The 27,459-nt window shown below is 41.4% G+C and overlaps 1 protein-coding gene across 1 annotated transcript in view; it reads right to left on the bottom strand.

Moving 5' to 3' along the window:
- The window catches only part of PHACTR1 (phosphatase and actin regulator 1), a gene marked incomplete at its 3' end in the record, with an annotated part of 311,794 nt that overhangs the window by 101,800 nt on the left and 182,535 nt on the right, over positions 1-27,459 (bottom strand). The window contains exon 3 of the mRNA XM_021717449.1: positions 13,366-13,446. Within this exon, the coding sequence (XP_021573124.1) occupies positions 13,366-13,446 (81 nt within the window). The remainder of the gene's footprint in view (positions 1-13,365; positions 13,447-27,459) is intronic.

The raw sequence follows: 27,459 nt of genomic DNA, 5'->3' as shown, positions 1-27,459 counted from the left end.
CTTGTGAAAATTCAAACACATTTTAATTTACTGATGATCACCAGTGGCCATAATTAAAGCAAAATTAAAAAGTCAAGCTGCTATATGTTAAAGCAAATAACTATCCTTGTGAAGACACGGAAGAGGATTCTAATGCAAGTGTTTGCTAATTGCTTTTTCCCTCTGAGACAAGAGCTGCTGTTTAACATGTTCTGTGCTCCTATTTTAGCTTCCCAGACATGCCCTTTGACCAAAAAGTGCATCTCAAATTCAGAGTTGAAGGTGCTTCCCACAGAAGTGTCATTCTGGTGGTGGTGGTCCTAATATTAGTGACCCATAAAATAGAGATTTTACCTAATGTCTCTTCTGGAAAAAAAAAGATAAACTTTGTCTACTAGAGCAGAAAAAAATTCACCCATTAAGGGGACACAGTCATTGTTTTGTAATCCAGAAAGGTGTCATTTTAGCAACAAGATACAGGGCACTTTGAAAAAGCTTTTGTTAATCCCAATAACGTTTTAAATCACTGCAATCGAACCCACTAGCTGTTCCCATAGTCAGTAAAATGATGCACTGAGCAACAGTTAACTAAGAAATAATTTATCTAAGGATTTCAGTGATGGATTAAAAGCTTTACACCTAAGGAGCTGGAAATAGCTCTCTGGTATTTGCCAATCTCTGCTGGAGATATTTTCTTCAATTTGACCAAGTTTAGGGAGTTGATGTGATTAAATGATGCTATAGTTAACATTTTATAGAATTGTAAACATACATAGAGCATAGAAATCAATACATTCTTATTAAACACTACCTATTTACTCATGAGTGCTATCATTTGATTCTTGAGCATTTAAAAAGACTTGAAAGTCTTACTCAAAAAAAAGAAAAAAAAAACAAACTATAGCAGCTCTTTGGCATATTTTCTTTCTCAGTGAGGAAAAGTCATTTTGTGCGTATGTCCATATTTTATGTGTGTGTTTAAAGGTATCTGTGCATTATCAGGACGTAAGGCAGATACTGCAGCACTCCATTGGACCAGAAAACCTATATTTTCAGAATCTACAAGTGAAAGAGTCTTATAGCTTATCTTTTATCTCTATCTGCAATCAGTCTTTGGAGTATTCTGACCAACATACATTCAAGAACAATTTTGCAAGAACCATGATGAGATTCTTTTCTGTCTGATGCAGGAATCTTTGTGACTCTGTGACAGAATTCTTTTGAACCAACTACCTTGAAAATCTGAGAAAAATGTATTTCAATCTCAGAAGTTAATTGATTCTGTGAATACTCTGAATGGATGATTTCATACATGGAATGAAATGATACATGTTTTTGTGCCTGAAGAATCACTTTGCTTTTTTATTGTTACTGTTGTTTTGGATTTAATATCCTATTTTGATTTTAATAGGCTTTGCCTTCTTGTTCAGGGGCCTTTGCCTGGAACATTAAATATGTGAGGTGTAATGACATCCAATCACAAAAGTGGCAAAGACATTGACCTTGGGTGGTTTATTTCAGTTGCACTAGATTGTCGTTGTTTCCTGCCAGATTTATTAGTGTTTGCTACCTTTGACTGCAAGTTATGGCCAACAAACCACTGCTCATGTGGAGTCTGGGTTGCTTCTCTGACCTCAAGCCTACTGGTGACTTGAACACTTTATTGCATCAAATTGTGGTGTCTGTCTCCTAGAGGTGTGTCTTTCGTCTGCCCGGAGTATGGTTCTGTCTCCTTAGCAATCTGTACACCAAGGGCATTGGTTCTTGCATCAACTATCCTCACGAACTATGATGACTCTGGCCACTATTTCCAAATAATGACTCTGCTCCAAGGTTTGTAGCTGAAAGGGGAGTAACCACATTGCTATTCCTGGGCATTTTGATATAAAAAATGCAACTGGGGCAGGGATTGAATATAAAATAAACTGAATGTCCCAATTTCTCTCCTAAGCAATACGATAGTCTGAATCTCATAGAACCATATATCATCATGCAAGGGGTCTTTCATCTTTAATAGGGTATTCTGCTTAGATTAGAATCCATGATTTTAAGAAATCTTTAATGGCTAGAGTTGGGGGAGGAAAGTGATAGGGGCTGGCCATTTCAAAAAAAATTTTTTTTTTTGAGTTGGAGTCTCACTCTGTTACCCAGACTGGAGTGCAGTGGCCACTCCCGGCCACCACAGCCTCGACCTGCTGGGCTCCGGCGATCCTCCCGTCTCAGCCTTCCAAGTAGCTGGAATTACAGGCGTGCGTTACCATGCCCGGCTGATTTTTTGATTAATTGTAGAGATGAGGTCTCGCTGCCCAGGCAAGTCTCGAACCCGCGGCCTCAGGCAATCCACTCACCTCAGCCTCCCAAAGGCACGGGATTACAGGCTGAGCCACCGAGCCTGGCTCACCATTTCAAAATTTAAGCAGTTCTGTTTTTCTAGCTAAGCTCTCAAATAGGCACCTACTCACATGTGGTGTCCCTGAAGAGTTCCACTGGATGGCATTGCTCAAGGTAGACTTGAAAACCATAGCCATGGGCCTCTAGCACATGCAAAAGGAAATCCATTTCTGGAGCTTGGAGCTTAAATCGACGCTGCTACACTGAGCTCCATCACAATGAGTGGGTAGCTCAATGGACTACATTCCCTTTAGAGAAACTGTAAGGGTGGGAAGCCTGGAGCATGGGGAGGAGGGATGAACTCCAGGGCCCATGTGGACAGTGGGAGCCCCAAAAGCAGTAACACAGAACTATAGATGTGGCCATGGACTTCAGAGAAGCCCAGGAGTCTTTTAGTGGAATCTCAGCTCTGTCTGGGTGAAGAGGATCTGGGAAGGACACCATGGAAGAGGAGAAGAGTAGTACAGGTCAGGTGTCTAGTGGGGAGTAGAGCTAACATCCATCTAGGCAGGCAATGGCCTTACAGCGCACATCGGGTGATGTCCTTTAATTCTAATTTTAATGACTATATGAGAGGACAAGCAAGGGCCAGGATGAAGATGAAGAGCTCATCCTTCTGGGCATTCCCAGAGACTCTAGGAGGATCACCTGCTTGGTAGCAGGCTGCCTTCAGGGAAGCAGGCTAGGGGCTGGGAATAGCCTGCGAGGAGTAAAGGAAAGCATAGCCCAGCTGGCTGGAGCAGTCTAAGATTTTGAAATTGAATCAGAAAGTAGAGTCCAGAGAGATGAGAAGATGTCCTGTACCTTCTATCAATAGAAAATGAGTGAGCCAGGACCAGAACCCCAGGCACGGGACTCCTAAAAGAGTACTGTATTTTCCAGATATCTATGGGGGGGGAGATAGTGGGGAGGGGGGTTAAAGCTGAATGTCCCATTGACTTGTCTAATTCTACATAAGTCTTGGGCAAAAGTATAAAGTCAGGAAAGATTTTCTAAGCAATGGCAAGCTTTCATTAGCTACTCGCCTCCCAAAGTTTGGCTGGCCTTCTCATTACAAAGAGCAGTGCAGGTCACTGGCTGTGGAGTGATAGAACATGAGAAGGCGGGGCATGTGGGTGAGGCACCTCCATGCTCCTGGCATCTTTCCCCACCCTGAGTTCACAAGAGGAGTCTAGATAGGCAGCTGGAAAGTGTGGTTCCATGGTGGGTATTACAACATGGATTCATACCAGGCAGCAGCACCTAGGGAGTTGACTGTACTTGTAATACTTATGTTTATGGAAACATCTGCTGAAATTAGGGGCAAATAATCGAGTGGTTATCTCACAAAATTCTCATCAATGAGACATGAAGGTAATCCTGAAGAACCTTCGTGGCAAGGTTTTATCTTTTATTTTTTTCTCTTAGAAAGAGATACAGCCCTTTCTTGTTCCTCTGGACACTGTGGTGTATGCATGTGATGCTGAAATTACTGCAACCATCTTGTTACCATGAGGAGCTGCAGACTGAGGATGCCATCTCTTAGCCATGCTGTATGACTGATGAATAAACCAATCCTGGAGCAGCACTTCCATCAGACTTTATTATGTGAGATTCATTTATTCATTTGTGCAATAAATATTAAATGAGCACCAACAAACTCTAAGCAGTGCTGAAGACACTTGGGATGTCTTAGAGGACAAACATACAAAGACTGTTAGCCTTGTGGACTTTCTAAAGTCACTTATTGTGTCAGCTTCTTTAAGTTTTTTGTTATCTGCAATCAAAGTATCTCAACTTATAGCCTGCTAACCGCACATTGACTTCACTGAACAATCTACAATTAAATAGCATAAAAATAATCAAAAGGGTGCCTCTCAGTTCTTTTTTTTTTTTTTTTGAGTTGGAGTTTCACTCTGTCACCCAGACTAGAGTGCAGTGGCCACTCCTGGCCACCACAGCCTCGACCTGTTGAGCTCCAGCAATCCTTCCGCCTCAGCCTTCCAAGTAGCCAGAATTACAGGCATGCACTACCACGCCTGGCTGATTTTTTGTAGAGATGAGGTCTCGTTGCCCAGGTGGGTCTCGAACCCGCAGGCTCAGGCAATCCATTCACCTCAGCCTCCCAAAGGCGCGGGATTACAGGCTGAGCCACCGAGCCTGGCTGCCTCTCAGTTCTTATCTTTTGCTTGTTCCTTATTTTATTTGATGTGTCTGCATTTGACACTGTGGACCACTTGTCCCCCTACTGAGCCATAGTCTCTTGCCTTGGCTTTCATCATACTACATCATTCTGGTTTACTTTCTATTTCTTTGGTCACTTTAGTCTTTGAGGATCTTCTTATTCCCAGATCATTTTTTAACTCTCCAAACATTAAATAGTAGGGTTTCCTATCAGGGCCACTAATTTTGTATTTTATATTCTTTCTGAGAAATACCATCAACTTACAAGACTTCACAACCATGGATACAATGACAATTCCAAGCCATCTCCAGTCCAGACCGCCCTCTCGAGCTTCACATTTATCTATTTAGTGGTTCTTAGACATTTGGGCATCTCTAACTCAGTGGAGCCAAATCATCACAATATTTTGTGTCCTAAACTCACTTACCTTGGGTTCCCAACTTAGGGAATAATCCCTGTTTGGCCCACATAGCCATGCAAGGCAAAATCCTAAGTATCAGCCCTGCCAATTCCTTTACTCCCCCAAATCCAAGATGTCACAAAGTTCTCTAATCTGTCCCCTCTCTCCTTCTCCCAAAGCCTACTCTTTTGTTCCCATTACCCACCACTGCATCATCTGAATCCCAGGGCTAACTAGTCTGTCTGACTCATGCTTTAGCCTCCCTGCAAGTCAGTCTCTCTTGCAGGCAGAATGATGAGGCTGCACATGTGATCCTATAGAAAACCTTTCCCAGCTCCTTGCTGTTCTCAAGATAAAGAATAAACAATAGCTGGGCATGGTGGCTCACTTTGGGAGGCTGAGGTGAGAGCACTGCCTGAGCCCAGGGGTTCGAGACCAGTCTGGGCAGCTTGATGGGACCTCGTCTCTACAATATATCAAAAAATTAGCCAGTCATGGTAGCGTGCACCTGTAGTTCCAGCTACTTGGAAGGCTGAGGCAGAAGGATTGCCTGACCCCAGTAGGTCAATGCTGGGATGGCTGTGAGCGTACCACTGCACTCCAGTCTGGGCAACAGAGTGAGATTCTGACTCAAAAAAAAAAGAATAAACAACAGTTTCCAAACTGCATCATCAGCCCTGATTCCCCTAACCTTCCAGACATGCTGGGCATTCTCGCGTTCCCTTTCACTTATTTCCAACATAGAGCCTCCAACTGTGCTAGTCCATCAGCATGTAACATTCTCCTTACCCATTCCATCTTCCCTAGGATAATTCGTTCTCATCCTGTGGCTTTCCTCTAAGTACCACTCCTTCCCAGATGGCTTCCCTAAGTTCCCAGACCTGGGTGGGCACCACATGAAAACCCTATACTTTCTCCATTATAACTGCAAAGCTGCTTACATCTTTTGCCTGGACTGTAAGTCCTATTGCTCAGGGATGACTGGCTTGACCTTCCTTGTATTCCTGGCCCAGAATGGTGCCCACGACATAACAGGCACTCACAAATACACAACGAGTGAATATAATTACTGGGGAATGTTCATTACTATAATAACATAGTAACTATTATATTATAAATAATAATAACTATTATTATTATTTCATGGATTCTTTTGGCTTGCGATCGTGGTTTTCTGAGAGAACAGTGCTGCTCAAGAGAATTTTTATCACAATCTCTCTTTATTGTTTAAAGCCACTTTCCATCTGTCTCAATTTGATGCCTTTATATTTTAAAAGGTGGATTTTGTTTCAAAGGCAAGACTAGGCAAATGCATTGTATTAAGTGTTTAGGTGCTACACAAATGATTATATGTTGCTGATGCTAAAAGTAAACACTCTTTTCATTTTCACACAGTTACTCAAAATCACAGCTTTCAGAAGATGCTATTGCTGGGTAAAATGTCAGAAATAGCTAAAGATATGACAAACAACAGTGCCTGCTAAAGGTTGTAAAAAGTATTTTCTATAAACTTCAAGACTATGCACCTGGAATGCCAGATAAACCACAGGATTTAAGAAGGTTCAAGCCTACATTTGTCTTCTCCAATGCAGAGGAAAGTTTTTAATTTTAATTTTTAAAATATGACGACCTTTTAATTTAAATATCAGGCCTTTACCTTTTGAATGTCAGAGGAGGAAAAATGCAACCTCTGTGTAAAAGAGTTGTCCATATCAGAAAACTTCTGTTTGTGTTTATAATTAAAAATAATACCTTCCGAAATGTTGCTTCAGTCTGACTAAGGGGGTGGGGGGGAAGAAAACCTCAATACACTTTATTATTTGTGTGAAATGTTATCTCTAATTCCCAGCACACAATGGGAAGTGAAGTTGCTCGCTGGCATGCTGACAGTTCTTTTCTCTCCTAGCAGGATAAGCACCCTCCGGATCTTCTCTCCCCTGTCTGTAGGATTATCTCTTCCCCCAGGTCTAGGGGTACTGCAGTGGAAACTACTAGATGAACTGCAGTAGCCTCAGCTATATCACTGCAGGCAGTCACATTTAGGAGGTAGAAGTGTCTAACATGCAGGGATAATGTCATTTCACCCAATGGCAGAGAGGTGATCTTCCTTTCCCACCCCTTCTGACAAGGGACACATTCATGTGAATGAAACAGACCCATGCTATCTGAAAGTAGATTGTTGGCATATATATACACACACAAACATGTATATATGTATATACACATACATATGCATATATATGTAACAGAATATTACCTATTTACATAACTGGCAATACAGTTTCATGGACCATAAAACTGAACAAATAAGGGGGAACCAGAATACCTAGTGCTCTGGATTTTGGCAGTACAGGTGCATAAGCCAAGTAATGTGAACATGCAAAAATAGTTTCATACTTGCTTTTTTAATAAGCATTTGCTGAATATCAACTTTGCCCAGGCACTGATGTAGACACTTAGGCTACATCAGTGAACAAACCAGACAAAGGCCTCTGCCCTGCCTGGTAGAGCTTACTTTCAGTGAAGAGCGATGGGTAAGAAAAAATTAACACGATACTTAATTTAGAAAGCATGTTTGAAAGTGATAAGAGATAGAAAAAAAGAAGTAAACAGTTAAGGAAGGTAAGGACCTAAGAACTTAAAGAAGACAACATTAATTTTAAACTTGGTAACCCTAGGGTAAGTTCTCATTAAGAAAATGACACCTCAGTGCCGGGCATGGTGGCTCATGCCTGTAATGCCAGCACTTTGGGAGGCTGATGTGGGAGGACTGCTTGAAGCCAGGAGTTTGTGATCTGCCTGGGCAACATAATGAGACCCTCAACTCCACAGAAATAAAAAAAAAACAACCAAAATTAGCTGGGCACGGTGGTGTATGCCTGTAGTCCTAGCTACTTAGAAAGCTGAGGTAGGAGGATCCCTCAAGCCCAAGAATTTGAGGTTATAGTGAGCTATGATTGTACTTTTGCACTCCAGCCTGGCAGCCTGGGAAACAGAGAGAAACCCTGTCTCAAAAAAAAAAAAGGGGGCACCTGAGCCAAGACAAGGAGCTAACCATGCGGATACCTGGGGGAGGAGGGTTCTAGAAGATGGAGTGATCAATGCAAACCTGAAGAGCTAGAAAGCAGAGCTGAAGTGGTGTCAGGGAGAGGGAATTAAGAGAAGGTTAAGCTCCTAACATTTGTCAGGGGTTAGAGGGCAGACTGTGTTAGGGCTTTGTAAGCTGGCCCAGAAACCTCGAATTTTCCTGAGTGAAATGGGAAGCCACTGCAGGCTTTGAGCAGCAAGATGTCATACTCTGATTTACCGAGTACTAAGAGAGAAGCAAATGCAATGTGGAGGCGTTAATTTAAAAGAAACATACAGGGTCAACTTAAAGAACTTAAGGGCTTGTGAATTAAGTTACAAGTTGCTTAAGTAGTAGTAGGACCAAGGTTTAAAATTTGGGTGTCCCTACCCTTGTTTCAGCCACCTGATCATTCTTCATTTAGGTATTTGTGAAATCATCACCTCCTGGACAGGACTTCCATGAATGCATTTCTCTAAAACCATACTCCCTTCCCCTGACTTTATCTCCTAGCCTTGTTGCTTGGTTTCTCTTCAGAGTGCTCATCACTCCTTGACAATACATAATACTTGTAATTTTCTATTCCCTTTAGTAGATTGTAAACTCCAAGAAAATAAGCTTTTGGCTATCACTGTAGTTCAACTTCTACGTGACTACCTGGCACAGAGGAAGCACTTGGCACCAATTTGTTGAATGGATACATAAATATTCCAAAAGTCTAGGAGAACTTTGCTTAATTAATCTTTGGTTAGTGTGTTTAGATTATGTTCTAATTTAAGCAAATAGGCTACAAAATTGGGGAATAAATAAAAATAAGCAGTCAAACTGTAGATTCCTTTCCATCATTAGTTTGTTTAGCACTTTTACTATTTCTATTTAGAGTGTTGGTGGTTCATTCTAATGTTCACATAGAGTTCTTCACAAAACTATTACAGTCATATTGTAGATACCCAGGAAAATGGGAGAAAAAGAACTTATACTTTTTAATGTCCTTACTACCACCATAACTAACATAATTTAAAATTTCCTCTTATGTAGTTTTCAAGGGTGCTGTATTCTTACCTGACCTCAGTAAATCTAGAGATCAAACGATTTCCTCTGATTTTAATATTTTAATCTAAATCTCTTCTGGACTCTAAAATTATGTGAATCTATGTGAAAGCCAATAAAAAATATAAGCCATTGAATAACTATGCTGTTTACTTCTAGCACATCCCAAGACACGAGAGATCCTTGTACTAGCTCCTATAGACACTTGAGATTATTTTTCTTAGACTCAAGATCTCATTTTGCCTAATTTGAGTTTACTGACCAGTTTGGGATTTTAACCCACTAGGAAAATACTAAGGACTTTGAGAACGGTTAGAGTAATAAAACCTCCTTAATTATGAGCTGTACATTGCCCAAATACTTAAGATTCTCAAATCACTACAGTTTATTTGTATACTCTGTATGAACAAGTGGGCATGATTAAGCAAAATTAATAATGTAAAAAGCACTGGAAGAGAAAACCTTACCTACCAAAGAGAACAAATTGTTTTCTACTACATTAGCAGTATCATGCACAGAAACAGCATAACTGCAGCATCAACAGAGGCGGGACCTGGAGGGCTGTGCGCAGACGGATGGGCTGACACAGTAATTACAAATCAATGCAGCAGCTGTCAGGGTGCATACTTCTCTGGTGGAAACGATTTTGCCGCCGGTAACTAGCTAGAGTCGTGTGTGCTAACACAAGGAGGTGGCGCAAGATGAGGAATTACCAGCCAGGCAATATGGAATGATTACCCCACATCTATGAGATTTATCTTTGAAACTAACAACTTGAACAACAGCAACAACAACAACAAAACCAATTAAAGTCTCTTTGCAACTTACTGTTCAACAGGTTTTGGCAATAAAATTTTATTTGGCTTACCTACCAGAATCTCAGATACAGCAAGAAGAATGAGATTAGAGGAAGAAAAGATGACAGGAAAGTGACTCAATTGGAGGACAAGAGGAAAGCAAGGTAAAGGCGTCAAAAGGGATTTGAGTTAGGTTGCAGAAGCTGGGTTTTCAGTGAACCTAGTGGTACGACATTGGTATGACCATTTTGAGGGTGTTGTAGATCTTTGTACCTTTCTTAATCCCTAAACAAAAGGAGACAGTGATGTCTACTCTTTCTAATTCTTGTTGACAGGTCACCTAGGGTGAGGCACGTAAAGAGTTGTAAAAAATACAGAAGATGTTAAGACTAATAATAATTACGGCATGTTAACATTTCTTGAGAATGTAAAGTTTGCCAGCCACTGTTCTATTTCACATGTATTATCTTATGTAATCCTCATCACAACAATATTATCTACACTTTCAGATAAAGAAACAGAAACAGAGAAATTAGGCAACTTGACTTAAGTTGCTCAGCTAGTCAGTAGTAGAATTAGAATGGAATTCAAGTAATCTGATTCCAGGGCTCATGCTCCTAATTGCTAATGAGATTAATATCCACAGTGATACAAAGTCAACACTGTGATCAGAAAATCCTATAGCAAACACAAAACTACAACCTACTTACACAATGAAGCTATCATTTTAGTTCCTCTCTTTTTCTCCTCTCCCATTACTCAAACAGAAAACACTTTTGAGAGTCTAAACCATATCAGACATGATTCGAGGCTTTGGGGGAGCCTCTGAAGCCCTTGTTCTCTTGGAGTTTATATGCTAGTGAGGAAAGTCAGTCAACAAACAGAAAAGAGCAGACAGTGATAAATGCAAAGACAAAATAAAACCAGAGGTTGTGGTGACAAGTGACAGGTGGGGACTAGACTGGAACTTCCTTTCACAAACACTTATTGAGTGCATCAGCTCCGTCCGGCTGATGAAGAAAGAAGCAAGTGTGAATGAGACACAATTTCTCTCAGGGAACTCCTGGCTGCTGGTTTGGCCTCAGCAGGCCTTAGCCTCAATGGACCTCTTTCCCTATAAAATAAGGCTTTTGGTTAGGTGTGGTGGCTCACACCTGAAATCCCAGCACTTTGGGAGGCTGAGGTGGGAGGATTGCTTGAGCCCAGGAATTCAAGGCCAACTTAGGCAGCATAGTGAGATCTCATCTACAGAAAATAAAAAAATGAGCCAGGTGTGTTGGCTTGTAGTCCCAGCTACTCAGGAGGCTGAGACAGAGAAGGATTACTTGAGCCCAGAAGGTTGAGACTGAGGTGAGCTGTGATGGTGCCACTGCACTCTAGCCTGGCTGACAGAGTAAGACTCTGACTCAATAAATACAAAGATAATAATAAAAAAATAAAATGAGGCTTGCTCCAACAGTCTGTGGCTTCCTTCATTAAGTTAAGAAGCCACTCAGGCAATACTTACCTTAACCTAGTTATCAGGTGTAGTGGCAATAATAAATGCTACAGCAAAACATATTCTCTACTTTAGAGTAATCCTGAAGCTTTACGGTGAGAGAGATACAAGAGGCAGGAGAGGAACTGTTTAACGAGATGGGAACAGGCTTTAGCTATAACAATAATATTTACTTAAGCACTTGGGTGTTTAGTATAATATTATACCTGTAGTTAGACATTTTCTATCTCTCCTAGGGAGTGAGCATGGAGAAAGGAGGTATGATGAAACATGGAAATGTCAGGCTGGTACAAGGGAGGGTTGGGGGATTGTACAGAAAGCAAGACATTGAAGAAAAGCAACAAAAGTATGGATTCTTTTCCCATGGAAAGCTTCATCCACCAAATTTTGTATTCCGGCAGGACCTCACTCCGAAGTTGATGGATAAAGGAGCCTGCTTGGCCCTGGAGGCTCTGAGGATGATAGGCCACAGTTTGCAATGGTCTACCTTCACTCCTGCCGCCATGATCCCTCGCCATTAGGGGAGAGCAAGAACTATGCCACTTGCTACTTGCATTTCAGGCTGGTAATTTGTGCTAAAAGAAAATACTTCAAAAGTACCAGTAGAGAGTCCCGTGAGAGGAGTGGATGAGGTGAGATATACCAGAGGACTAAGGACAAACTCACAAAACAGCGGAATCTGATAAAAGCACCAGAACCCAGAAGCACAGCTTGTCTTTTTATATTAGAACACAGAGGGGGCATATAGAAGATCCGTAAAAGCACAGGCAGAGTAGGTAGGATTATATCAGGATGGCTCACTAAAGTAGAATATTGTATGATTTAATAATCTGGCCCACCAAATAACACCCGCCTGAAACAATAAGAAGACCTGACACTGTCAATTACTACTGATGGCTGGAACAAGGTCAGCAGTGACAGTCTGTTACCTTACTTAAAGCCCTAACAGGGAGAGTATGTTCCTTAGGGTGGGAGAGAGAGAACAAAACAGAAGACAGCAGAGAGAGCAAACAGGCAAGTTCTTTCTAAAGTTACAAAGTTTTTAGAAAAGAAGAGTGAAGAATATGTGATATACTGTATAAACCACTGCATACACTCACATTTAAAGACAGGAACTCAATAAGCAAAAGGCACAGGGTAACTCAAAGGCAAACACTTGTGGACACATTCACAGAGCATTTGAAGCACCATAAATATAATCATTTAAAATATCTTCTGTGTATAGTTATAGATTATAATTTTCTGTCCTTCAATTTATCCTACTGTGGAGAGACAGACTACAAAAACAAATAACAACCTGGTAAAGAAATTCAAGATGCAGCTGGGCTCGGTGGCTCAGCCTGTAATCCCGCGCCTTTGGGAGGCTGAGGTGAGTGGATTGCCTGAGCCCGCGGGTTCGAGACCCGCCTGGGCAGATGAGACCTCATCTCTACAATAAATCAAAAAATCAGCCGGGCGTGGTAGCGCATGCCTGTAATTCTGGCTACTCAGGAGGCTGAGGCGGAAGGATCGCCGGAGCCCAGCAGGTCGAGGCTGCGGTGGCCGGGAGCGGCCACTGCACTCCAGTCTGGGCGACAGAGTGAGACTCCAACTCAAAAAAAGAAAAGAAAACAAAAGAAAAAAGAAATCCAAGATGCTTGTGGATTAATATTTGTCCCAGAACCTCTAGTGCCTGAAAGAGTCTTAACAATTAAATCCACCCTGGCTATGTGTATTCCCCCAGTCAGCAGACTCACAACTGGTACCTATATCAGTCTCGGAGTCATGTCATTTTCCTTAGCATCCTGCAGTTTGATTCCAATGCAGAGGACAGAGAAGCTTTGTTTATCTCCTCTCACATAGGAGTGATAGCTTTAGCACTGTCTGCTACATTCTCTTTTCTCTCCAGAATTGCATACAGTTTTAAGGGTTCAAATCCTGATAAAGTGATGGAGAAAACTAAATGCAACTCCAGGAAATATGCACAAAGATTCCACACATGGCTTGTTGGCCCATGGACAGTAGACCAGTCCTTCTTACCTTTATCATAGATTTCCTTCAGGACACCTCGCTTTATCAGTTCTTCTCTGCTTTGCCGCATTGATATTTTCCTTTCCAGGGCTACAAGCAAAAGACAGAGAAACAGATGTGAGCAGGTAACATAGCTGATTTTTAACTTATAATTTTTTTTAAAGTCAGGGACTCGAATGGTCATCCAGGCTGGAGTGCAGTGGCATGATCACAGCTTACTGTGGGCTCAAGCAATCCTCTCATCTAAGCCTCCACAGCTGTTCTTCAAAGGACCCTAAGTTAGTATATCCAGCAATGTAATATATGGGAATGCTTCTCTAAATTATGCTAAGGTAAGCTAATGAGATACACCGGTCATTTTGACACTATGACATTATGTCATTTCATGTTCAAAATAATCTTCAAATTATCTACCTATGAGGCAGACTTTCTTTTTTAGTTGAGGTCTCACTCTGTCACCCAGGCTAGAGTTCAGTGGCATGATCACAGCTCACTATAGCTTTAACCTCTTGTGCTTAGGCAATTCTCCTGGCTCATCCTCCCTCATAGCCAGGACTACAGGTGCATGTCACCATGCCCAGTTAATTTTTTGTTTTTGTTGCTTTTTTTGTCAAGATAAGATCTCGCTATGTTGCCCAGGCTGCTCTCGAACTCCTGGGCTCAGGGCATTTCCCCACCTCCACCTCCCAAAGCGCTGGAATTACAGGTGTGAGCCATAGTTCCCAGCAGGAAGACATTTTAATTTAATTTTATTTAACCCTGATTGGTAGTTGAGGAAACTGTAGCATAGAAAAGTTCAATAACTTGTGAGAGTCACACTGCTGTTGAGAAAAGGAACAAGTATTCGATGCCAGAAACACTACCTCCGTTCTTGGCTAAACCTCTGTGTCATACTACACTTTCCTGAGCGTAGCATTTCCTTACAGTTGGGATTGCTACTTCAGTGATCTAGTTCATAGACATCACGTCTCACTGAGGATTTTGTTGCTTTCCAACAAAAAATGGCAGGAAAATATCTTCTGAGAAGCTCTCTGGTTGGGCCTCCGAGGGTCTCAAAGTGAGACTATCCAAGGTGAGGTGGGTGATTTCCATGGGATGGTACCTCACTGCCTTTCACTCTTAGGATCCAAGTTGGGGCAGCCAGGTGAGGGAACTGTTGAGTGACCCAGAGCACCTCCACCATAGCCCAGCCACACACTTGTGCTCAGGCAGGTGGGGGTGGAGGAGGGAAAAGGGGACAGTGGGGACACTGGGGAGCAACCCAAAGGGAAACAGAGCTCAGGAATAGAGAAGTGAGGGGCGACCTAAAGGGCAGGGCATGGGCAGAGCCTGGGGAAGAAAGGAAGTTATTCCAGCAGTTGGTGCTGCAGTCTCTGGGACACAGTGACTTGGAGGGGTGAGCACTTATTTCTGTTGCTGTTGTCAGCTTGAAAATCACCACATCCAGATTGCATCTACAGTGTTGGTGGGAATGTAAATTAGTACAACCTTTGTGGAAAACAGTGCAGCGATTCCTAAAAGACCTAAAAATCGACCTTCCATATGCCCAGCAATCACCTTTCTTGGAATATACTTGGAGGAACACAAATCATTCTACAAAAAAAAAGACCTGTACACACATGTTTATGGCAGCATTATTCACAATAGCAAAAACATGGAACCAATCATGCTGCCCATTGAAAGTAGACTGGATAAAAAAAGTGGTACATATACACGATAGAGTATTATGCAACCATAAAGAAGGACAACATATGAACTTTGCAGCAATTTGGACGGATTTAGAGTCTATAATACCCAGTGATTTATCAGGAAGAACTGAATACCACATGTTCTCAATCATAAGCAGATCTTGAACATTAATCATAATAAGAAAGGGACTCAAAGTAGAGGGACACTACCAGGGGAGGAGGAGGCACATAACAGCAGTAAGGGTACTGACCTCAAACCTGGTGAAGTGGGGACCAAAGGGAGGTCCAAACGTTACCTGCATGATGACGACTTACCTACTGAATCCCAAATTGTATCCCACATCTTTAAAATAAAATAAAAGAAAAAAAGAAAACCATCACACCCTTGAGAAACATAGTTATTTGGGGGACAGGGAGATCAGCTATAAAATATGAAAACTATTTTATGCAGACAGATTCAGATACTAATTAATTAAAGAGAGGTAACTTGAGCTGAGATCTGAAAGATGAATATGTCGTATCTCAGCCAACAGAGGTTGGGTAGGGGCTGAGGAAACAGTCTAGACAGAGCAGACAGGCTGGTGCTGGGGAGAAACAGGAAGAAAGCCAGGTAGAGAATGTTCAAGATGAGGCCAGAGGGGCAGGGGCCTGGGCCATGCAAGAACTCATGGACCATATTATTCTAAGAGCAAAGGAAAGCAGTGATCAGATTTGAGTTTTTAAAAGATGAACACTCACTCTGGCATGAAGAATAGACTGGAAAGGAGCCTATGACCAGGTGGTTGTAGACATCTAGCAAAGGCAGCTGCGACTAAGATGTTGGCAACAAGGATTTGATACCACATTGTTGTGAAGATCGATATAATGTATAGGAAAACAGTAAAACTCTAAAAATGGAAGGCAAGCTGATTATTAGTCTACTTGGTGTTGAAAGTCATGGTAGTGACGCGATTCCACTTTATTCTCAGGACATTCTTCCTTGTGAGGCCCTCTTCACTTGCCATCTCTCTTAAGGTACAGACAATGCTTCTCTTCTGATCTTACTTTCAGCAGCCCTTCCAAAGCCAGAGCTACATTTAACAGGGGTCAAGACAAGCAGCTCTGGGACACGAAATGCAGTGGACTGCCTGGTGCAGAAAGACAACTCATATCATGGGACCTGGTTTATGACTGAACCTTAAAACACAGGGGGAAGAGGGGGTTGGTGTGGGGGAAGAAAGAAAATATAATGGTCTCCTTTGCACCAACCGAGGCTATGTTCTGATCCTCTCTCCCTGATAATTTTGGTTTTGGGTAGAACAAACATGTGAAAGGAAGAAAAAAGAAGAAATTGTGAAAAGGAGCAAGGCACTGGGGAAGAGAGAAGGAGGAACATGTATTGCACCGCCCAAGGAATAAGCCAGCCAAATGAGAACTGAGGCGTGAGGGCAAGGTGATTGCCTGGGAGTGTTTGGTCTTTGGGAGGTGGAAAATGAAAGTATGCAGAACAAAACCATCCCTTTAAATGAAAGTCTATATTATTAGACATGTGACAAAAGCAAACAAGCAGGTATTATTTTTATATAAAAGAAAAATAAAGTCCAGATGATTCATTAAAAAAAAAAAAACTATTCTAAAATGCAAGGGTTACTCTAACTAGGTGATTTAAAGCACAGGGCAGTATAAAATCTGGGTGACCACACATGAGGATGTTTTGGTGTAAACATTTTGGTTATAAAGCTGAATTGTGATGGTGGTTGCACAACTCTTTAAAATTGAGTTGTACGTTTACAAAAATGATACCTAACTAAAACTGTTTACAAAAAGGAGGGGGGAAGCCGAGCTCGGTGGCTCAGCCTGTAATTCTGCGCCTTTGGGAGGCTGAGGTGAGTGGGTTGCCTGAGCCCGCGGGTTTGAGACCCGCCTGGGCAACTTGGCGAGACCTCATCTCTACAATAAAATAAAATAAAATAAATAGCCAGGCGTGGTAGCGTGCGCCTGTAGTTCCAGACCCGCCTGGGCAACTTGGCGAGACTTCATCTCTACAATAAAATAAAATTAAAAAAAAATAGCCAGGCGTGGTAGTGTGCGCCTGTAGTTCCAGCTACTTGGAAGGCTGAGGTCGAGGCTGTGGTGGCCAGGAGCGGCCACTGCACTCCAGTCTGGGCGACAGAGTGAGACTCCAACTCAAAAAAAAAAAAAAAAAAAGGAGGTAAACCCAAAGAGAAACACCCATAATGGCAAAAGCACTGGTCAAAAAAATTCGAATAATAAATCTAAGCAGACAATCGAGAAATTAATAAACTTTAGGACACAGAAAGCTAAGAGGCCAACATTAAAATTTTTAAAATTAGAAATATAACAGACAAAGGTAAATTTCTTTAAAAAGCAATTTTTATTTTTATTTTTTATTTTTTGAGTTGGAGTCTAACACCGTCCCCCCCCTTGCTGTAGTGTGGTGGCACACTCACGGCCACCCCAGCGTTGACCTGCTGGGCTCCAGTGATCCTTCTGCCTCAGACTTCCAAACAGCCGGAACTATAGAAGCGTGCTACCACGCCCAGCTAATTTTTGATTTATTGTGGAGACATGGTCTTGTCAAGTTGTCCAGGCTGGTCTCAAACCCGTGGGCTCAGGCAATCCACTTGCCTCAGCCTCCCAAAGTGTTGGAATTACAGCCTGAGCCACCCAGCCTGGCCTAAAAAGCAATTTTTAAACCCCTATCACTTAATCAGCTGAACCAAAATAGAAAAATCAGGAATCTGAACATTTGATATTCAACACCTTGTTTAGAAAATAGCCACATTTCCAGGCTGCAGTAAATGCATAATATCATCACAGGTTTTATAATGGTATCATGGGAAAACTGAATCAAAACAAAAACACATAAGCCAGCAAAAGTGCAAAGACTACTTCCAGGGAACATGCAGTCTGAAATTCTAAACTAATATCTGAGATGGCCTGAACAGGGGAATGGAGAAACAAACCCTGATTTGCTTTTATAAACAGTTAGTTGAGTAGATCCAAACATATGAAAATAGGCTTCACACAGCCTACTTGCATGAAATATGAGTTTGAGAACAATTTCTGTTACCCTACCAAAAGGAGCCAACCCCCCACCAAAAAACCACATTCAAAGGTTGACACATCCAATAAAGACTCTTAAGGTCACCATCAAATTCTGCCTTCACATAAAAACTAGCCAGGACATCTTGAAAGGCATCTTAACCACTGTGTATTCACCATGCACTTTTATTCTGTATTTCTGATGTTTTGACTTCTTGGGGCCTTGCTGACCCTTGACAGACTGCCTTTCCCATGGCTGACCTATTCCTAGAGATCGTAAGTACAAACTAACCAATTCAAAGCCCACAATCCCAAACACCTCCTTTATTGCGCTTCTACATGCCAAGCTACACTCCACATGACCTCAGCACCCCATGGCCAGGTACTAAGCAACTAGGGTGGCCCTAGAGTCCAATGAAACTCCTCCCACTAGCCAGTTCTAAGCCTGCTGACCCTATTTTGCCCATTCTCTCCCATGGAAACCACAATGAGGCCTCCTGCCCACCTTTTCCTTCAGTTTCCTCTGCCTCTTGACCAAACTGGTGCTTCCCCCAAGTGGTTTTGCTTGGGTGGCGTGGCCCTTCCTCTTGGGATATGAAAGTACAACAAACTGTCTTTTCTTTTTTTCTTTCTTTCTTTCTTTTTTTTTTTTTTGAGTTGGAGTCTCATTCTGTTGCCCAGACTGGAGTGCGGTGGCCACAGCCTCGACCTGCTGGGTTCCGGCGATCCTTCCGCCTCAGCCTTCCAAGTAGCCAGAATTACAGGCATGCGTTACCATGCCCGGCTGATTTTTCTGATTTATTGTAGAGATGAGGTCTTGCTACCCAGGCGGGTCTCGAACCCACGGGCTCAGGCAATCCACTCACCTCAGCCTCCCAAAGGCGCGGGATTACAGGCTGAGCCACTGAGCCCGGCTCAAACTGTCTTTTCAACGGCAATCATCTCCTCATCTGTTGGCCTCAATATGCCTGAATAACAATAAAATCTACATTTAAAAACAAACCTATCCTTGCACTGGTTTGTAAAGGAAAGAAAAACCAGGAAAATTGGAATTTTCACAGCTTTACGAGATCTGACAATTAAGTTCATGAACTCATCCTAGGAAAAGTGCTACATGTATATTCATTGCTCATTGCTGAATATCACTACAGTCACCTTTGAAGCACTCCCCTTGGGTAGCTATGCACTGATGCCAGTGCCTAGTCTACCCATCAAAGCAATTTTGGAATGCTTTTTCCAAAACGGTCATCAAAGCTGTCACTGTGCGAATGTTGGAGACTGAATTAGCGCAACAAATGAACATTAAATTTCTTGTTAAACTTAGTAAGAGTGGAAGTGAAATTAGGGAAATGTTAGTTCAAGTTTATGGGGATAATGCCATGAAGAAAATGGCAGTGAACAAATGGATTAAATGTTTTCTAAGGGGAAAATGTCACTGATGAAGAGAGGTCAGGACAGGCTGCAATTAGCAGAACTGACAAAACATTGCAAAAATTCATTGACTTGTGTGTCAAAACTGTGAGAAGCATAGCAGATCAAATAAACATTGATAGAGAAACAGTTAAGAAAAAATCTTGGCTTGAGAAAGATGTGTGCAAAAATGGTCCCGAAGGGGCTCTTGCATCATAACAACAAGCCAGCTCACCCAGCACTGTCTATGAGGGAGCTTTTAGCCGGTAAACAGATAACCGTATTGGAACACCCTCCCTACTCACCTGATCTGGCACCCAATAACTTTTTTCTTTATCAGAAGATAAAGGAAATATTGAAAGAAAGACATTTTGATGACATTCAGGACATCAAGGGTAATACAATGACAACTCTGATGGCCATTCCAGAAAAAGAGTTCCAAAATTGCTTTGACAGGTGGGTTAGGCCCTGGCATTGAAGCATAGCTTCCCAAGGGGAGTACTTTGAAGATGACTGTAGTGATATTCAGCAATGAGGTGTGTAGCACTTTTTCTAGGATGAGTTTGGGAGCTTAGTAGTTAGACCTCATATGTTCCACTCTGCTCTGAAATCTGTTTCATTTGAGCCAGTGCTTTAGGAATGAAAGCCTGGAGAAAAAGGCCCAAAGACCACTCCTACTAATAGAGTGCTAGTCATCTCAGTCTCATCATTGTTGTCTACTCCTCTTCTGAGCTATCACTGTGCCATATTTACTGTCATTTCTTCTTAATTTATTTTCCCAGTACCCCTATCCATATGGATTTGCGACAAGTCAAAGAATCCAGTGCCTCTGACATCAATGAATTGAAAATACACATCTTGGATAGGCTTGTTCTTCTTGGTGAATACTGGCTTGGATACATTTGTTAAATATAACAAGAGGTAGGGCGTAGTAGATCTCACCTGTAATCCCAAAACTTTGGAGGTAGAGATGAGAGGATTGCCTGAGCACAGGGGTTTGAGACCAGCCCGCACAACCTGGTGAGAACTCATCTCAACAATAAATAAGAAAAATTAGCTGGGTGTGGTGGCACATGCCTGTAGTCCCAGCTACTTGGAAGGCTGAGGCGGAAGGATAACCTGAGCCCAGCAGGTTGAGGCTGCGGTGGCCATGTTCATGCCACAGCACTCTAGCCTGGGTGACAGAGTGAGACTCTGACCCCAAAAAACAAAAACAAAAAACAACAACAACAAGACTAGAGCATTTTCTTTCTTTTTTGTGCACACACACATATATGCTTTTTTATTTATAAAAATAATACATGAAAAACATTTCACTGTAAAAAAATCAAGTAACATAGAGAAGACAGTCCTTTTTACTGTCTTTCCCTCCACAGACCTAACTCACTGAATCCCGCTGTTTCCCTCCCTTGATGCTCTCATTCTCTTCTTTTCCACAATACTCACCCCTGCCTAAACTACATACAAATATTGTTTTTACACAGGACACCATCAGGGCTGGGAGGGAGGGTGGGAGGAGGGATGAGGGGCACATGGCAACATGCTAGGTACCAGGTACATTATCAGGTGGACAGAAGGCCTGCCGGAAGTCCAAGCCTCATTTGCATACAACTTCTGTGGTAAATCTTCACATGCACCCCACAACTCTAAAACAAAATAAAATAATGAAAAAGAAACACTGTTTTTAAAAACATAAATGGAATCATTCTACACATCTTGTTCTACAAGACTTTTTCTTCCTCTAACTTAAGGATAAGTTTCAGGGATCTTCCCATCAGTACATATAGGCCCACTTCATTCCTTCTGAGTATTGCAGACCATTTCATGGGCTATGTGTACCATGATTTACTTCACTAGGCTGCCACTGAAAGAAATTTAAGTTGTTCCCACATTTTTGGCACACAAACACTGCTACTGTGTACTTACTTGCTCAGGCAGTCATGTGGAGATGTCTAAGGATTTTTCTAGAATATATGACTAGATGTACAATTTCTAGGGAAGGCATTTTCTATGTGCTCCCAGTACTGATGGAAGAAAGAAACGCTTGTGTTTCATAACATTTAAGTATTGCTCTTTTATTAATAAAAAAGATGAGGCAGTTGGTGGAAAAGCAATATTGATGCTGGAATAAGTCATTTGGTCCTGCACAGAGTACCAGAGCAGAGACTTGTTTAGATCTTTCTCTAGGATAATCTATCTCTGTTGAATTCTTTACTCAACTGCCTTTAAATTGCATTCTGAAGGAATAGAAGGTTGAAGGGGGAAAAAGCAATTGAGAAATGATGAAATTTGCAGTAGTTTACTGCAGTGCCTCATAACTTCAGTCTTTAAGATAGTCAACTTGCAAGTAAAATCTATAGCTTTTATTCTTTGTAAAATTTTACAATTCCAATGAAAGGGAATTTTAGGCTAGAAACCTACAAGTGACAAACGGAATGAGCCTCCAGAACCTAGAACATGCCTCCACTTCCCATCTGGCTTCATGAATAATGAGAATTGTTAACATGGTATAACATCTGTAGCCTAGAAAGACCCAAAACAAAATGATCAACCCACATATTAATATGATGTAACAACTATAGCCTAGAAGAATTCAAAAGGAAACAACTAACATTTGTGCTATCTTAGAGAATGCTTTCATTTTTGAAGATAAAGAGACGATTTCAAAATTAAATGTATACGCAGAAAATATAAAAGAAAAGGGAGCAAGGATTTGGAGGAATGAGAAAAAGCTGGTGATCTTCCATTCTGAAAGACCAGATGGCAAATGCCAGTTGATGTTTATTTCATAAGGAACTTAATGAGAAAAGTAACAAGGTTGTCAATCTCTATATTGAAAAAGGAAAGAAAAGTTGGAAAAAAAAAAAAGAATGCAACTCTGAATGTGTAGTTTTCAACAGCATGGTATGGTAAATGAATCCAAGAAAAAGTCAGGTCAATCTAGAGGTACTTTGTATGAGCACCAAATATTGGGTCTTCCCTCTTGAATTCAGGTGTTCAAGTGTTATGACTATCTAAACAATTTGCCAATAAACCAATTATTGCTAGGTAAGAAGGCTTTTAGTTACTTAATAACCCAAGGAAACTTATTGAATCACTAATTCAAAATGGAAAAAAAATCTTTTTATATTTGGCAATTAAGGTCAAGTGTTCCTCAAAATCAAAGGCTGACCATTTTAGAACTTTTTTCACCTCCAAAAATCCAAACCATGTGGAGGTTCCATTTAAAAGAATCTGAGAGCCGGGCTCGGTGGCTCAGCCTGTAATCCCGCACCTTTGGGAGGCTGAGGTGAGTGGATTGCCTGAGCCCGCGGGTTCGAGACCTGCCTGGGCAGTGAGACCTCATCTCTACAATAAATCAAAAAAAATCAGCTGGGCATGGTAGCACATGCCTGTAATTCCGGCTACTTGGAAGGCTGAGGCGGAAGGATCGCTGGAGCCCAGCAGGTCGAGGCTGCGGTGGCCGGGAGCGGCCACTGCACTCCAGTCTGGGCGACAGAGTGAGACTCCAACTCAAAAAAAAAAAAAAGAATCTGAGGTATAAGGGTCTCTGTTGCAATAAGCAAGCATCCTGATGTCTGCTCTGTGCCAGACATTGTCACTGTCACAGTCAGACCTTCAGCAGAAGTCCAAGTCAAGGGGATATGAATAAAATATCTCATCTCCAACGTAGCAACCCAATCATTGTATTTGTGTAAAGCTATGTAGTTAGTTCGGATAAATTCTTCATGGCTCATGAAGCAGGAGATGAGATTTTTTTAATTACTGTTACTGGTGATTATATCCAAGTCATTTAGGTCAGTACTTTTTAAAGTCTATTTTGCTGAATCATAACCCCAGAGATGCTCTGAGAAAAGGATGCTGAGGACAAATAATTTTGGGAAATGCTACGTACCACTGGAGAATCACAGTGCTCATTAGCACACTGAAGGTGCTGAGAAGTATAGAAAGCAGTTTAATCTGTTTTAACCTAGGATTTCTTCCCAATTCATTGGTCAATATAACCCTTCAATGCAGTATCAATGGGGCTTGTGCTCTGAGGAAAAGCCTCTGGGAGACGCTGATCTAAAGACCAGGTTGCAGGATGCAAATGTGGTGCTCTGTTTTTAAAAAGTACCAGAGAGGTTACCTCAGTCAGCAAAGACATAGGGAGGGGTCAAGCTCTTTAGTCAAGAGCTTAAATGTTTGCCTCAACCAAAAACCATGACTGACTGGAAGATCCAGATGAAGCAAAATGACCAACCATCTATCTACCTGTACTCCTGTGGTCCTGGCAGAAACTGCAGACAGTAGAGACCTACATTCCCATGAGGTCCCTTGGCTGGGTCAATCGTCACATGCACAGACTTGTTGAAACTCAAGCTACCTAATATCACAGAGTATCTGTCCAAAATAACAATTTGAGTTTTGATATCATGGTTTTGAGTGTTTCTTCTGACAATAATTCAGACAATATACTTTCCTTTGGAGTAATAGAGTATACCATATCATTAACACAGAGGAAGTTACTTGCTTTCCTCTTTACCATGGAAGAAGTACCTGCTTCCATAGAAGAAAGAGCCCTATTAACTGGTTAGGTACATGTGAAAAAGAAAGGGATACAGCCTCATTTTAAGTTGCATATAGTGCTTTAAAAGTGCATTCCGCATGAATATTGATTGGAACCTGGTTTGAGTAAACCAGCTGCTACAGCATTTTGGGGTCAGTTAGGTAAATATGAATATGGACTGGGTTTTATATCATATTAGGGAACTATTATTAGTTTTGCTACATATATAATGGTCTTGTGAATAAATAGAACATTTTTCTTATTTTTTGGAGATGTATAATTAGGGGTGTCTATAATTTACCTTAATACCCTTCAGGAAAAGAAAAAGAAGAGGTCAAATCTAAGCTACTGTTAGGTGATGGCTATATAACTATGCAATATAACAGTTGTATCATTATATAAGTCACTCAATTTCATTTATGTTTGAAAATGTTCAAAATAAAAAGTAAACACACAAATTCATCTTACAAGCAACATTAAGTGAAGAAAGACAAGAGAACACATATATTATGATTCCTATTTGTTATATAAAGTTCAGAAACAGGCAAAACTAAATATATGGCTTAGAGATGCATATCTCTAAGTTTTGGAATTACAAAGAAAAGCAAGGATGTGTTTACAATAGAATCAAGACAGCCAGGTTCGGTGGCTCAGCCTGTAATCCCACACTTTGGGAGGCTGAGGTGAGTGGATTGCCTGAGCCCGCTGGTTTGAGACCTGCCTGGGCAACTTGGCGAGACCTCATCTCTACAATAATTCAAAAAATTAGCTGGGCGTGGTAGCGCACACCTGTAGTGCCAGCTACTTGGAAGGCTGAGGCAGAAGGATCGCCGGAGCCCGGCAGGTCGAGGCTGCAGTGCCAGGAGCAGTCACTGCACTCCAGTCTGGATGACAGAGTGAGACTACAACTCAAAAAAACCCAAAAAAACAAAAAAAAAAAACCCCAAGAGAATCAAGACAGTGGCTACATCTGGTGGGGAGAGGAATTGCAATTACAAAGGTATCATCATATTACAAAGGGGCTTCTAGGTGCTGACAATATTTTACTTTTTTACTCGGGCAGTGCTCACTTTATAATCTTCTGTTCAACTGATGCTGATCCCATTTTCTCAATCTATGTTTTAATTTCCCAAATACAAAAACTCAAAGGACAGTCACATCAACTCTGCTTCTCTTTGTACTGTTGCAATAGTCTCAGAAGGAGAATAAAACAGTCTGCCAGTAAACTAACTCCAGTTAATGAAAGAAAGGGCGGTTATAAGGCAGTAAATGCCACAATAAGTCTTTTCCTAGTCATTTCTTCAAGTAGGTCAGACCAGAGTGTAGAAGGGTCACTCTTAACACTTGCTTGGTCTACTTCCAAGTCTTCAGAGAACAAGACAAGAGCCTGAAGTTTTGAAGGAAGAAAGCTGGTAGAAAATTTTAGAGGTGAGTAATTTTATGGATTTGGAAAACAGGACTGCCTATTCTTCAAGTCCATCCTTAAAGTGATAAGTCAGAAGCAACTTATAGAGATAGCTTTGCAAACACCAGACTGCACATGCTTGGGAGTGAACCAAGGAAAAATTTATGTGACAATATGCAGACTCCATTTTCTCTCTCTCTACTGCAATCTGTAGAGGAAACTCCAAATCAAATTCGAACAGAGTAAATACCAGTTGTCTTTTCTGAGATCTACGCGATGCAAAAGAAATAATTCCTTTTCCATTTATTGGCACCCTGCTATTGGAACACAGTAGAACATGACTTAATAAAACTAAGATCTAAAAAAGAATTCACATTAAAGCCCCATCTACAACCTTCAGTTTATCCTTTCACCTATATGTCACCTACTGTGACAGACATTTTCATTAAATGGGAAATAAGGTGACCTGTGGTGATAGAGAATATCACATGTTGAAAGTGTTGATGTTAGAAACAAAGGCTCAGTGCCCTGGGGCTTGCTTCTGTTACTTGTAAGAGGTTGTGTCATAACATCTCATTTTTTTTGGTGACTGTGTTTAGATCCACAATTCACATTTCCACTGTGTTCTCTGCTGCCTCTAACACGCAATCCCCCACTCCAAAAAAAGAAAAAGAAAAAGAAAATTCATTGATGGAGAGCTAGTTAAGTGAGTTTCTCCTTCCAGATGTAGGAAGCATAATGGTATACTGTATTTCATTCCAGATACCTAATTATTATTGATCATTTTATGATAGAAGTATATTGCCTAGGGCTCTGGAGAGTGGAAATCTGAAATCCTGCCCAGAGCAGTCTAATACCCTAGCGACCACCTGTTACTCTAAAAGATAATAAGGGCCTTGTTCGAAGTGTTTTGTGGTGCCACATGAATGGAAATAAGCTTGCCTGCTTTTGCTTTTCTACTCATGTTAGATCAAGTCAGCTGCAGCAAAGTCTTCAGAAGATAGTGTTAAGGTAGTTAAGCTTTAAAAATCTTGCTTTTCTGACTCTCTATAAGATGGAGGAAAAGAGCAGTGTTAGATTAAGGGTTTTTATTTGTTCTTATTATCTACAGTCTGAACTAAAGTCAGCTAAAATTTTGAACCAAAATTTAAAAAATCATAACTGTGCAGTTATGTCAGATGTCTACTCAGACATAATATGTTGCCTGAGAGGGGCATTTTGTGTGAAGATTTTTCCCCATCACTGTTACAGTAACACTTGCTATGTATTAGGAACCATACACTATGAGCTTTTCATGCAGTACTTTATGTCAGTTTCAAAGCAACTCTAGGAGATTGGCAGATAAGGATGATACGCAATCTGCCCAAGATGCAGAGTTGAACCTAAACCCAGGCCATGTGATTCCAGGATGACATTGTGCTGCCCTCCCAAGCCTTACAAGCTAGGAATATGCCCCACCGTTTGTCAAGCCTGTCTGTAAATGAACAAACTTGTACAGATAAGCTATAGTGTATATGTATAATTGTGTGTGTGTGTGTGTGTGTGCTCTCTCCTGGGCAGAATCTTGGTTTGATGTATTAGTCTGCTGGGGCTGCCTAACAAAATACCACAGACTGACTTAGGCAATAGAAATTTATTTTCTCACAGTTTAAAGACAAGAAGTCCAAGATCAAGATCAAAGTGGTGGCCCTTTTGGTTTTTGCTAAGGGCAGTCTTCTGGTTTGTTAACAGCTGCCTTCTTGCTGTGTGCTCATAAGGGCTTCCCTTATTTTATGTGCTTGAGGTGGGGGAGAGGGAGTGGGAGGGAGAGGGAGAAGGGGAGGAGGAGGAGAGAGAGAGAGAGAGAGAAAGAGTACACTTTCTGGTGTCTCTTCTTATAAGGACACTAATTCTATCAGATTGGGTCCACACCCTTATGACACATTTAACTTTAAAAAATTACTTCTTTCTACAAAATACAGCCATACTGTGGGTTATGGGTTAGGGCTTCAACATATGAATTGGGG

Source organism: Carlito syrichta, unplaced genomic scaffold (genome assembly GCF_000164805.1).
Source record: "Carlito syrichta isolate Samal-C Ts95f unplaced genomic scaffold, Tarsius_syrichta-2.0.1 Scaffold309762, whole genome shotgun sequence".
Taxonomy (NCBI): Eukaryota; Metazoa; Chordata; class Mammalia; order Primates; family Tarsiidae; genus Carlito; species Carlito syrichta.
The sequence above is the reverse complement of the archived record's forward strand: the minus strand, read 5'-3'. Positions and strand labels throughout refer to the sequence as shown.